Source organism: Kryptolebias marmoratus, linkage group LG3, assembly GCF_001649575.2.
Source record: "Kryptolebias marmoratus isolate JLee-2015 linkage group LG3, ASM164957v2, whole genome shotgun sequence".
Classification (NCBI taxonomy): Eukaryota; Metazoa; Chordata; class Actinopteri; order Cyprinodontiformes; family Rivulidae; genus Kryptolebias; species Kryptolebias marmoratus.
In genome coordinates, this window is record NC_051432.1 from 23,352,136 (window position 1) to 23,365,029 (window position 12,894).

Here is a 12,894-nt window from a genome sequence, read left to right on the forward strand (position 1 = left end):
CCAGCTGAGAGGGTCTTCTCCCAGCTATAGATGCCTGGAACAGCTTTGTAGAGAAGAACCCGGAAAAAAATGAAGAATTAATAAATACAAAAATTTAAGTTTAAATTCTTTGGACAACATCCAGTGATGTCATCAGATGAAAGCAAGCTGACTATTCACAGTGATGACATCACTGATGTTGCCCCAAAGTTTATAAATAGATGCTTTCACTAAGTATTAAAAAGGGTTTAAAAAAATGTTTGAATTGCTTCCTAGGCAAGGAATATTTTAACACAATTTTAAGAAAAACCCTGATGAGTTTGTTTGGGAGTTAATTTAACCCAATCATTTAATGTAGAGATTGTGTTAGAAACAAACAAAAAAAAAAAATCAAAAACATTGAAAATCATTTATTTATGGAAAAAAAGTCTTTATTATATTAAGGAGAATTTAAAGAAAAAAGATTACATTACATTTAAACTGCAGTTGCATGTGATTAAAATGACCAGTCTAAATAAGAAGGCCAGGGTGTGTGCGTTCTCCTGGCCGGTTCTCCATCCCACCTGTCTGCTTGGTGCTCAGCTTCTCTGGACCTGAAGAGGACGACATGATGGCATCAGTCTGCGCCGGAGACAGGGTACAAGTGAGCTGAAAGACCAGCATCTCTTTTAGACGTTGGAGGAACTATGGATTCTATCAGGAGGGGTAAATCGTTATGGTCAACCAGGACAATCAAGTTAAAGTTATGAATAAATCAGAGAAATGTTAAATAAACTGAAGATGGTCCTCATGGACATAAACATCACCGTGATCAACTCACAATCAGCTACCAGATGTTAACCACATCCCTTCTGACGAATTAAACAAATACTTGTTTTAATTACATTACTGTTCACATTAAAAGCTTCCTCCTGCATCCTGCGGCGCTTTCATCCCTGATTTCTGTCTGTGCGTCACGACATACCACAGATAGAGGCTTCATGGGTTTAAACCTCCATTTTTTCTCCATCTGTGCTTATTACTGATATTGACCTCCACCAAACAGGTTCTGTTTGAGGTGGAGTTTGTTTTTGTTTGTCTGTCTAAGCACAAGATTATCCTAAAAGCAGTGAACGGATTTTGATAAAAGTTTTCAGGAAATGTTGAGGCTGTCACAAAAAACACTGATCAGGATCACGATTCAGCTCCTACGACTTTTTAATGACCCTAGAAATGGAGGTTTGTGCTCTCAGTTCCTTATGTGATGACATTACATGATGATGTCATCAGTTCCATTGTGATGTCACAATGACAGCCGGTCTTGGAGGGTTGCACTCTGAGTGCTTTAGAAATGAAAATTTCTAAAATCCAGAATGCATTTCTTGCTTTCGAAAACAAGGAGATAGGTTATCAGTTCGGGTATCTGGGAAGGACTCCGTGGACACATCCCTAGGAAAATGCTCTGGACATCTCCAGCTGGGAGGAGACCCCTGAAGAGACCCGGGACACGCTGGAGAGACAATGTCCATGTCAGACTAGGCCTGGGAAGACCAGCTGAGAGACAGTCTCTGCAGGGAGTCCTTGGTTTTCTTCAGGAGTCTTCTCCCAGCTGGACATGCCTGAAGCGTCTTTGTAGAGAAGAACCTGCAAAAAAAAAAAAAAGAAAGAATTTAAAAAATCAATACAAAAAAAAAAGTAAAAGTTTAAATTCTTCTTTGGGGGGAGGGTCTATTTATAAACTTTGGGGCAACATTCAGTGATGTCAGAGTGATGTCATCAAATGCTAGAATGATGTCACAGATGCTAGAGTGATGTCATCAGATGAAAGCAAGGCACTGACTAATCATGGCGATGACATCACTCTGACATCATGGTGATGACATCACTGATGTTGCCCCAAAGTTTATAAATAGAGGCTTCCACCAAGTAATTAGTTGAAGTAGAACCCCTCCCCCCCTTTCCTCTTTACCCATTCCCCTCTTCCCCTCTGTCCCCCTCCCTCTGTCCCACTCTTTCCCCTGTCCTGTCCTCTTTTTCCTTCTCTGCCTTAACTGCCATTGGGACAGTTAAGGCATCTGGTAAAGATGTATGCATGTAAAGACCTAATGCTAAATTAACAGCAATATAAAAAGGTTTAAAAAAATGTTTGAATTGCTACAAAATTTTAGACTGAAACTGTTTTAAGATGGCAGCTCAGACTACCAGTTAGCTCTTCAATCCTGTCAGAATTAAACCATTTCTACAAACCGAGACTGTTTAAAGACTTGTTCACAACAGGTAACAACAGATATTAATTGTTCACAGCCTTTCCATAGAAACTCATTTCAAAAGATTAGTAGGTAATCCTGGTTAATCCCAACCATTATTGTTTTAAACAGCTGATAGAATCCATAGTTTCTTTCCCCTTGTTTAAAAATCCATCTACAGCAATATTAAATCTTCATAATCTTTTTACAGATCTCCACTTTTAAAATAAGTCAACTATCCCTTTACCACACAGCTCTGCTTGGCCTGAACACCAACCTGTGGTTGTATGACAGACTGAGGGCAGAGTACAGCTCAGGGGTGCTGGGGGTTCGAACCCCAGCTCTTCCCTCGTGTAGTTCAGCAGCATTTCCAGACTCAGCGGAGGATGGCGTGATGGGGAGACAGCCAGATGCGTTTGTGGGCTCCACACTGGAGAAATCTGGTAATGAGAAGTTTATTAGTAAAAACAGCACAGTTACAGGGAAACTCAATGTGCTCCAGATATAACATACGGAAAGAAAAAACAAATATATATTCATGTTCTAAATAAGCCATGTATGCAACCATCTGAGTTCATGGGGCCTTCACCAGCACACACACTTTTTAAGTGAAATAACTCATTTGTGATTGGGCTTCCAACATGTGTTTGTAGCACCCAGAAGTGATTCATGGACACTTTGTACAAAGCACTGTTAATTTAAATGAAAAGTCACCAAATTTAACCAATGTGATTGATTATTAAACAATTTGCACAATTTATAAAATGCATCTTTGACAGTTATCACTTCATTAAGGCACAGTAATGATTTAGTTAGAGCTACAATGTACAATCATCAAGTATGAACAAGATAAAGTAGATCTTAACGACGGCAGGGTGTGTAATGGCAGCCCCAAGTCAAATTTTACTTTAAAGGAGCTCATAACTCTTTGAGTCACTGCTGCACAACTGTACAGGAACTTGCAATAAAGAAAGTTTATTTGTCTATTAATACACAAGCAATTATTATTTATATCTTTGTGAGAAAAGCAGAGTCATGTTTCTGAATAAAAACCCTAACGGACTTCAGATAAACAGGAAGCTCGTCTAAAAGCAGGACGACTAGGTGAAAGGAAAACTCTGCTGATTTGGATCCTGTTCTGAAAACTATTAAAAAGGCTTTTAAAACAAAATAATCTGAATTCAAAGGTCAAATTGTTTCACCACATTAAATGATTATCCACTGACTGAAAGTAGAGCTCTCTCTCCTGCTGCTCCGTGCTCCGTTGCCAAACAGAGGCGACAAATACTGCTGCTTCACAAAACTGGCTCTTTGTTGGTCAAAATCCAGGCGCTGGACGTGCAGAGGAACAACAATCAGGAGAGGAAGCATACAAAAGTCTTTGATTCTTGCATGAGAATTTTTAGCAAATGCAGAGACCAACTTCAGCGTCCTCTTCTTTGCCTCGGTTATTTATTATTTTACCTCACGGCTCAGTCGAATGGCAGCATCGGTGAAAGCCCGCCTCTCCCTTTCAAAAGTCCTCTTCTGATGATTCAGTTCTGCCCAGGACGTCTGAAGACGCTCCCACTCTTCCAAAAAATAGGAGTCCGAGAGCTCGAGGGGAAGAGGAGAGACGAGGCTGTCCTACAAAATGGACAACCAGATCATCATGTCCAACATCAGCAAGAATTCACCTGACGTTTGGATGATATAGAGTCCAACCTGCAGAAGTTGCTGCTGTAATCTGACAAGCTGCTGACTCTCTTTCAGCTCAGTTTCCAGTTGAGCCATGAGTTTATCGTAGTCTGTGCCAGCAGCAGCTTGACCTGCAAGCAGAGGGGTTTTCTTTTTGCAGTCTTTGAACCACTAGGTTTAACAAATATAAGCAGATTTGATGCTAGGGTTTACCTTCAGAAAGGAGGTCTTGCAGTTTCTTCTGGACCTTCCTCCAACTCTGAACGACTCCTCCGGTCACATGTTCACCAAGAAACATCTCAGTTTCATCCAATCTCCTCTCTCCTTCTTGTTCCACATCCATAAACTCCGTCATGGACTTAGAGATTTGAGAACAGTTAAAATTAGATTCTTGGGTTCAAACACTGTACTGTAACTTTCAATTTTTAAAATCGCCCGCTGCCAAAAAGACAGATGGGCAGTAATGTCTTGACAGTATCTATGTGTCTGTTAGCAAAATGTCTCATGAATCATGTCAGATTTTAATGAAACTCAAGTAAATCAATGGTTGGACATCCAATTTTTGGAGTCAACCCAATTTAAGATGGACACCACACCTAACCAACATTAGGAAAAAAATAAATAAAAATGGCAACAACTCAGTCGGTTCTACAGATCTTCAACTAAAGTTTGATGTGATAGTAGCTGAGAGTCATTCACAACATCTCCTAATATTGGTTGAAAACATTTAAGGTTTTACGAAAATGGCAACAAGTCCATCATTTGTCAACATTAGATCTTATAAAACTCTGGCATGAAAAGCGGCGAGTGATATGAACACCTTCAAGGAATGTTAGGCCTTTAATTTGCATTTCTGTTTTGATCTCAAAACAAAGACTCACTTTTTCCAGCAGTATTGAATCTCTCTCAGCACCTGAAGAAATATTTTTTTTATTTTGATGCTAATATGGTTTAAATTGGACATTCAAGCTGCTAAAAAAAAGGGCCTAGATTTTAAAATGTTCACAGAATTTGTTCCAGATTGCATCCGAACAACTTCTTCTCTGGATAAAGCTCGTTATAAGATCACTGTTGTTTTAAACAACACTTTTGTAGAGATTTACTGCTGACATGAATTCAGCAGCCCCCTCAGACCTGCTCCATGTCGACTCTGAGCGCGTGCAGTAAGGTGGTGAGGCTGTGGCGCAGCTTCATCGCCTCTCTCAGCTCTGCCTCTCTGCGCTCCAGCATCAGACGGACTGTTGCCTCCTCCTGTCTGCAGAAACACAAAAACCCATCTGAGAGGTGGAGGATGCAAGACCCTGATCACACAGGCACATTTAATATTTACAGTCCGCTTACTTTGTGTTGGACCTGAAGGGTTTGCCCAGATGTTCTCTTTTGCCTCTGCTTCCAGGTGGGAAGTTCAGCACCTCTATGGCTGAGCAGAAAAACATAAAGAGATTAATGTTTCAGGGTGGAGGAAGCATCTGAAGCATGTGTGTGTCAGTGGAGTCTCACATGGGCCTTTCCCTTTGTGCCGGTGTTCAGTCAGCTGTGATAGTTTCTCCTTCAGTCTGTTGCTGAGAACCTCCTGACGCCTGAGCTCTGCCTCCTGCTGGTGACACTGCAGCTGCAGGCAGGAGCTCTGACAGCAGGAAAAAGCCTTTTGAGAAGAGCAGGAAAAATGGACAAATGGTCTTCAGGTCATCCTTAAACTTACTCTGGCCCGCTCGGATCTCAGCATGTTCTGAAGCCTGGCCACGTGCTCGTCCATCTCCTTTAGCTGCTCCTGCAAGATTAGACAAGTTTGTTTTTTTAGTTTGCTTTTGTTCCCAAAAGGAGAAACTTTCACTCCTGTAGCAGCAACATGACAAAGAATTAAGTAAAATAAGACGTTTACAAAAAAACGTGTATTGCATCTGTAAAAATCAGCTATTAAAAACAAAAAAACTACACTAAATTAAAAAAAAAAAGTACAAAAAAAGGGTTATTCTGAATGCAAATTTATAAAAACGACAAATGTACTTAATAAATACACACAAACAAGGAACACAGGAAAAACGAGAAAATGTAGCGTAAATGCTGAGGGCAGAATAAATTTGCTGACATTTGTTGAAGAACCTAAACAATAAACACCAGCCAAACAGTAGCTACAAGCTAAAAATTAAACCTGAATGAAGTATACCAAGGTTGTTTTTAGAAATCCATTTTTTTCTAATGATTTCAGTGAGTGAAAAAAAAAAAAAAAGTAAAGTGAAATATTTCCAATAGCATAAAAAGTTACAAAAACTCAAAAAGTTCCAGCTGTAATGTCCAGAATGAGCTGAGCATTTTGATACATGACTGGTTAAAAGAGCCGAAGGTTTGCTGAATTACAGCCCAAATATGTGACAGAAACTATAAACAGGAAAATAACAGTGAGAACGCTGAGTCAGCATTCATACGGTCTCACAACAAGTAAAAGCAGCTTCCCACAGCTTAAAGGTTCAGTTTGAAGCTTTTTTTTTTTTGCTCACCCTGAGTGCATCTCCTTGGTCTCTGCTCTCCTGTTTGACCCACCAGGATGTGCTGAGAGGACCCTCGTTCAGAGCGTCTGGACCCTTCAGGACGTATGAATCTAAAGGATGTTTTATACCAGAGAGATAAAGGAAAAAGGAGGAAAGCATTTGGGTTTCTCAGTGGAAAACAAGGTGAAAAGTAATGTAATTAAGAGGAAAAATGGACTAATTTTCCTGCATCCATAATATGAAATTTTTGATGTTTTATTTGAGTTACAAGTTCAAAAACACAACAGAAATGTCACCTGAGTACTCCAGCTGCCCTAACCTGGACGCCATCTAAATTCTCAAATATAAAAACAGGTAATTATTTTCACCCACATCCAGCTACAGACGTAATCAGCAGAATTTGCACAAACACACTATTCTAGTAAACACAAGCATCCATACCTGAGCAGGCGAACTTCCTCTGCTGGTGGCAGCTGAAGTCACTTCTGCTAATTACTGACAATCACCAGAGTGTAGAGCCGGGCGTGGACTTCACAAAAACTCACGTTCAGGTCGATCTTCCTAAGGTTCTCCCTGAGCTTCTGGGAAGCCGGATTAGCAGTGAAACCATCAGTGGAAGCTGCAAAGCCCTCTAGATTCCCACACTCAAAGGTTTAACTTTAGGTTGTAACATATCTGAAGTTATTTGTTGAGCTCAAACAGCTTTAAGTTGAAAATTTCCCATCGTCTGTGCACAGCCTCACACTTCCTGAGACTTTCGATTCTTTTATTATCGCCCGCCACAGAAGGCAAAGACAGTAATGTTTTCGCCCGTGTTTGTCAGTTCTACCACTGATTGCCTTTTCAAGATGGCTGCCACAGCTATTCAACATTATCCAACCCGTAAATGGCTCCAACTCAGCCAGTTCTACAGATAATGAGCTAAAATCTGTTGTGTTATAGCTGAGAGTCGTCAGCAACACATATTTTGAGTGCTAAATATTGAACATCTTTGCTTTAAACGTTAGCATTAACTGTTGGCGCCAACCTTGTTTGTTAGTAAAATATCTCATGAACTTGACTGATTATAGTGAAATTCAGAAAGTAATGATTGGACGCACATCCACAGCTGATTAACTTTTAACCCAATTCAAAATGGCTGCCACAGGACACACAAAAATGGGTAGCAGCTGAGATTTATCCTTGAAGTGCTAACAGATCTTGCAGAATCAGATACGATTGCAACATTTCAGCTAAAAGGCTGTAACTCTGTCCTTTCTCATCATAAGATGATCTTTAACACTTTGCAACGAAAGGTGGCGGGTGACGAGCATTTCTCAGAGGAACACTTGAACAAAATGAAACAAAAACAGCACACGTCGGCATTTCCATACAAATATATTGCATTGATCAATCAGACTTCATTGAATCGACAGTTAAAAGTGATTTTGGTAATTTTGTTTTTTCAGATTTAAAAGCATTTAACCAAACGCATACAATTCATTATTATCTGCCCAACAAAACGAGCAAATAAAAGAACCGATTCAGCACCTTCAATATGTCCAATTCACCTTTATACAAAATTATATTCTTGGCACCAAATTGTATTCGACTACTTTCAACAACACACTGAACATTTATCAGTCACTGAACGAGTCAAAACAGTTTAAATCCGATCCTTTTAAATAATTACTTCCTATTGCTATTTGCACAAACGATAGATATCCTAAAATTCTGCTTGACATTTCACCGTTGTCTTAAAAAACAAAACAAAAAAAGAAACAATCACACACAACCGCATAAGACAGTAAGGATCCAGACTACCAGCAGTTTAAGTTTTGGTTGATTTGTGTTTAACTTTGACATAAAAAAAAAAAAAAAAAACATAAATGCAACAAGTCACAAGGAGGGTAACTAACAATAACTGAGATTTTTTAATATGGATATAAATATTTGTGCAACGTAGCTTGATATATATTAAACTATCTAGATAGTGTAAGGCCTTGTGTTTTACATAATAAAAGGCTAAAATAAAACAAAAACACACAAGAAACAAAACAGGTAGTTAAAAATCAGTACATAGAGCGAGTTACAGACTGAAAACTATTTAACATCAACCGCTGGGTTAAAATCTGTACCATTTTTAGAGCCTCGGTGTAACGAAAACATCTTCATCAGGTTGTAAACACTTTATAAAGCATTAACAGTCGTTTATAAAACGCCGTTTATACACAGGAGGAGGATCACGAGCAAGGCGAGGTGCTTTTATTCATAATTTAGATTTTAAACATTAATTTGTCAGTAAGTTATCTGAATTTAGGAGCTAGGAGAATTTGTCAATAAAGTTTTTCTTGTTATTTATAGTTATTTAGTCAAAGAAGTGAGCAGAGCAGCTGCCAATAACTTAAATTTACAGGAATTAAGCACTTGATTTTACCAAATAATGAGCCTACTTCAGTGTATAAACAGTGTTTTATAAATGTCTTATAAAGTGTTTACAAATTCATGTGTAAAGCATTAATAAATCCCTTATATTAGGACCTTTATTAGGAAGTTGTATGGAATATTTGAAAGAAACAAATGCAGCTACAAGTGTTTTAAATAATAACCAGTGTATAACAGAACCTGGTTTAGAGTCGTGTCTGATTATTCCTCCACCTGCTACGAAAAATAAAAAACATCCAGAAGGCATTTAAAATGGGCCGAATGGGGCTGAAAACAAACATTAAAGGCAGTAAATCGATGCTGGACAAGCTAAGCGCTGAGCAAACAGAGATTAATCATTAAACCAGAGTTAGTGTTGAGCCCACGTTCAGCCCTAACATGGAGTTCGGCTCTGCTTTGGAGTAACAGGTAGCAGCTGAGAGACTTTTTAGTTTTTTTTTTTGACAAACGAGTAGACCGGACCGGTTTGGCCCCACCCTGAAATCCTTCAGCACCGAGTGCATTTTCCAACGAGGAGCGGCTGATAAATCTACGACAACATCAATCAGGAATAAAAAAGAAGAAAAAAGAGGCTGCTTTGATGAATGAATCCAGAAAGCCCATCATTCTCTCCTCCTGCCGACAGAAAACAAGAAACGTTTGGAGAATATTAGTTGTGGCTGATTTACATTCAGGCTGACTCACTGTTAGAGGCACATAAAGCAGCTTTAAATGACATCTGTAACGCTTTTTATCAAACAACAAAATACGTCTGAAGAACAAGTGTCTTCTCTTATTTCAGACGTGAAATGGTCATTAAAAAACAAACAGAATCAGTAAAAAAGTCGCTGTTACATTTCCACACATGTGGAGTTATTCATAAACAGCATCCATCTGGAGTAAAAAAAAACCCTGTTTTTCCTCTTTAAGATTATCTGTTTTGTCAAAGTAAATAATTCCCTCCTTTACTTGAAAATGCATAAAAGCTTAAATCTCTCTTCGCAGTAGGCGCTAAAAGGCCACCGTCTGCAATTTGTAGGACAACTGCAACGTAATCAAACATGAATGAAAAGGAAAAGGTTTGCACCTTAATATAAATGTCTACGAGGAAGCGAGACCGTTTGTGGCGTTAAAAACATTAATTTGGCACTCTATGAAAACTGTTACACTTCCTTTTCCCCCTTTAATATTTATTCGTTCAGCAAAAGAGCTAAAGTTGTTTTTGTTTCTGACAAGGTTGAAATTAAAAGAAACAAAACTAGAAACTAGTCTTTAGTCTAGCTTCAAATCGAGCTCAAGCAGATATTTATAAACAACATTTTTTTTCTCAATTAAAGCACTGAAAAGAAAAAGATGATCTGTATTTTTTTTTTTTTTTTTTCCTTTTTGTAGGCTGTGGTAAAACACCGTGTGCCTGTGGTCCTTCCTGGTAAGGCAGTGAGGCTGACCTCAGAACAGGATGCAGTTTTTGGGGGGCCTGAAGGGATTGTCGCTGTTGGGGACCCCCATCAGCAGGGGGTCCTTGGGGCCGTTCTGGGCACAGAAGTTCATGAGGTCGGCGGCGGCCTGGGACACCTGCGGAGACAAACATATGGTGGCCTGTGGGACACGAGGACACAAACACGACATTTGTCTTCCTGGCTCTGACCGTGACACTTTTTTTTTAACTGACTGCCTCTTATTTTGCATAACATTTACAAGCAACAGAACACAGGAAAAGGGGGTTTACAGCTACATTTTTTTATTATTTTTTTAGGCGTAAATCCGCTAATTTCCTTAGGGTAAATAAACAAACTAAGGCTGGCGTTAATGAAGCGGTCCTGTTCGAAGTAGCAACAGGTTTCTGGTCCACTTTGTGTCATTTCTCCGTCTCCGCCATTCAGCGGCGGTCTTCCGTGTTTTTGTCAGGTCGGGGTTCGTACCTTGATCCTCCGGATACCGGCCTCGAACCGGAGCTGCTTCACGGCCCTTTGGGTGACGATTAAGTTGCTGCTGGCGTTGTTGTTGGACATGGCGACGGCTGCCGGGGTCAAGACGATGAAACCTGTTTTGGTTGAACTTCCACAGCCTCGGCGGAAACGACTCCAAACTGCTCCAAACTCCGGGCTAAACTTGGAAACAAAGCTGGCACGTTGCCCCGCCCCCGCCCCCCNCCTCCCCTATTGGCTTCGGAGCCCGTCAATCAAGGATGAAGGTCGAAGCCACGCCCCCGAAAGAACAGGCCTTTATTTATGCGTTTCCTAGAGAGCTGAGGAGGTTAAAAAGTGATCTTTATTGGTGGTTTGCCACCTCATTTAACTAACACTGGTTTGGTAGCTCTTTAAAAAGAAATACTGCATTGAAAATTAATGTAATATAACTAATGAGCCATGAAAGAAGAACATTTAAATACCCAAGCACAGCCCCGTTACATTATAACTTATTGGTAATATACTGAGGTTATTACAGCTCAAATGTAAATTAGTAAATTAGTGATGACTTCTCTAACCTCAGACTGCTGCTCTCAAGCTAAAAAGTCTGAAATGATGTTCTCCTCTAGAGCCATTTCTGCAAGATTTTCATGTTTCTCAGATTTTCTTAGTGGGTAGCACTGTTGCCTCACAGCAGGAAGATCCTGGGTTCAAATCCCAGGTTGAACCCAAGGGGCTTCTGTGTGGAGTTTGCATGTTCTCACGTTTGCTTGGGTTTTCTCAGGGTGCTCCGGTTTCCTCCCACAGTCCAAAAACATGCATATTTAGGCTGCCTTCAGGCCAAAAAACCACCCTGAGATCACACCCAAGAGATGTGCGGGATTTGCTTGGTTAAAAAAAGGGTAAATAAATTAACTTCAGTAACGAACAGGGTCTGAGAACCATTGCAGACTTAGCTTGTGCCCTTTATAGCAGTATATTGTAGAGACTTTTAGAGTCATCCTGATGTGTAAATGTATACAACACTAAAGGCATTTATTGCAAAGTATGAAATCAAACATTAAATAGGTTATTCTTAACCAGTGGTGCTCAATCCTGGTCCTGGAGGGCTACCATCTTGCATGTTTTAGGCGTTTCCCTGCTGTGACACACCTGATTTGAATGACTGGGTGATTAACAGGCTTCTGCAGAACATGAACACCTCCTGAAGAGCAGAGAAACAACTACAACATGCAGATTGTGGCCCTCCAGGACCAGGATTGGGCACCACTGTCCTAAACTATATGACATGGTGCAGTTTGAAAATGTAGCTCAAATGTAAATTTTCCCCCCCACATTTTTCTATAGAATGCAGTTCTGGAATCCAGGTCCACGCTCAGCGTAAACAAAGGACTCGGCTGAATCTGCCAAAAACCACATGGGAAGCTCAACTCACATGACTGACCTACATTAGGCTGTCTGTAGGTAAACAAACACGGCAGGACTGGACAAGCGTAGAACCTCTCAGAAGACTTTCGGGTGGAAATATAAGAGTAAATCCGCTTCTAAATGCGAAGGAAAAGAGAACGATTGATTTGAACATCTCTTATGAATATCTGGGATCAAGCAGTGCTTTTGCAAAACTTCAGCTACACCAAAATGTTTAACATTTGACATGTTTTTTAGTCACTTCAGCTGTTTTCATAGGAAAATAAACACACATGGTAGTTGGCATCTGGTCATAAATTTAGTTACAAATGATTAATTCAAGGATATATAAACTGCCAATTTGCCTCTTACTTTTTTGATTTTTTTTTTCTTTTTCTGTCCAGTCTTTATGATTTTGCAGTGAGTACATTTAACCAAACCTTTCATTAAAGATTATAATTTGAATTTTATTAAAAACAGTCATGTTGGGGTGGGCCTTTTCCCTGAAAGAGCCGGCTCAGAGCTGTTGGACCCATCACAAGTTAAAAGTTGCATGTTTTTATCCAACAAAAGCTACTTCTGTTTTCATCCTGTTTTTAATTTGAATCAATCACAGACTATCATTTCTAGTGCTACAAATTAGCTTTGGTTTCCCCACTATTAAATAAAGATTCAGAAAAGATTATTAGCTTTAAACACAAGTTTGATGATAAATAAAACTCCTTGTGCAAAATTTAACCCTCTGAAACAATTAATTTATTTACACACTTGACCTTATGTATTTAGTTTTTTTTCCCCACAAAG

At 39.6% G+C, this 12,894-nt stretch overlaps 2 protein-coding genes across 7 annotated transcripts; both read right to left on the reverse strand.

Moving 5' to 3' along the window:
• Nucleotides 1-374: 374 nt before the first annotated feature.
• On the reverse strand, nucleotides 375-7,255 carry si:ch211-286b5.4 (afadin- and alpha-actinin-binding protein). 6 transcript variants are annotated; one of them, XM_037975018.1, is made up of 13 exons: nucleotides 6,812-7,255; nucleotides 6,667-6,700; nucleotides 6,380-6,480; nucleotides 5,584-5,652; nucleotides 5,382-5,508; nucleotides 5,223-5,301; nucleotides 5,016-5,136; nucleotides 4,095-4,239; nucleotides 3,909-4,012; nucleotides 3,669-3,830; nucleotides 3,431-3,536; nucleotides 2,482-2,644; nucleotides 1,478-1,602 (listed from the first exon to the last, which is right to left on the reverse strand). In XM_037975018.1, the coding sequence occupies exons 2-13, from the start codon at nucleotides 6,698-6,700 to the stop codon at nucleotides 1,494-1,496; spliced, it is 1,320 nt and encodes a 439-aa protein (XP_037830946.1). In that variant the 5' UTR covers nucleotides 6,812-7,255; the 3' UTR covers nucleotides 1,478-1,493. The 6 variants fall into 6 exon arrangements, with proteins under 6 accessions (XP_024861831.1, XP_037830947.1, XP_037830946.1 ...); XM_037975017.1 differs by having other exon boundaries at nucleotides 6,667-6,707; XM_025006063.2 differs by lacking the exons at nucleotides 1,478-1,602; nucleotides 6,812-7,255 and adding an exon at nucleotides 375-572 and having other exon boundaries at nucleotides 6,667-6,803.
• A 475-nt stretch (nucleotides 7,256-7,730) lies between these two features.
• Nucleotides 7,731-10,903, reverse strand: si:ch211-286b5.5 (uncharacterized protein LOC100003596 homolog). Its single transcript, XM_017416844.1, has 3 exons — nucleotides 10,696-10,903; nucleotides 10,222-10,348; nucleotides 7,731-9,409 (listed from the first exon to the last, which is right to left on the reverse strand). The coding sequence occupies exons 1-2, from the start codon at nucleotides 10,783-10,785 to the stop codon at nucleotides 10,223-10,225; spliced, it is 216 nt and encodes a 71-aa protein (XP_017272333.1). The 5' UTR covers nucleotides 10,786-10,903; the 3' UTR covers nucleotides 7,731-9,409; nucleotide 10,222.
• Between the last annotated feature and the right edge of the window lie 1,991 nt (nucleotides 10,904-12,894).

What these genes read in the sequence shown, in the direction of transcription:
- si:ch211-286b5.4 (XM_037975018.1), bottom strand. Translation starts at nt 6,700, where the DNA reads ATGGCGTCCAGGTTAGGGCAGCTGGAGTACTCAG. An exon ending in CCCTTCAGGTCCAACACAAA is followed by an intron (nt 5,137 to 5,222) that starts GTAAGCGGACTG and finishes GTGTTTCTGCAG; the next exon opens with ACAGGAGGAGGCAACAGTCC. An exon ending in AGTCTGTCATACAACCACAG is followed by an intron (nt 1,603 to 2,481) that starts GTTGGTGTTCAG and finishes TTTTTTTTGCAG; the next exon opens with GTTCTTCTCTACAAAGACGC.
- si:ch211-286b5.5 (XM_017416844.1), bottom strand. Translation starts at nt 10,785, where the DNA reads ATGTCCAACAACAACGCCAGCAGCAACTTAATCGTCACCCAAAGGGCC. An exon ending in CCGGTATCCGGAGGATCAAG is followed by an intron (nt 10,349 to 10,695) that starts GTACGAACCCCG and finishes TTGTCTCCGCAG; the next exon opens with GTGTCCCAGGCCGCCGCCGA.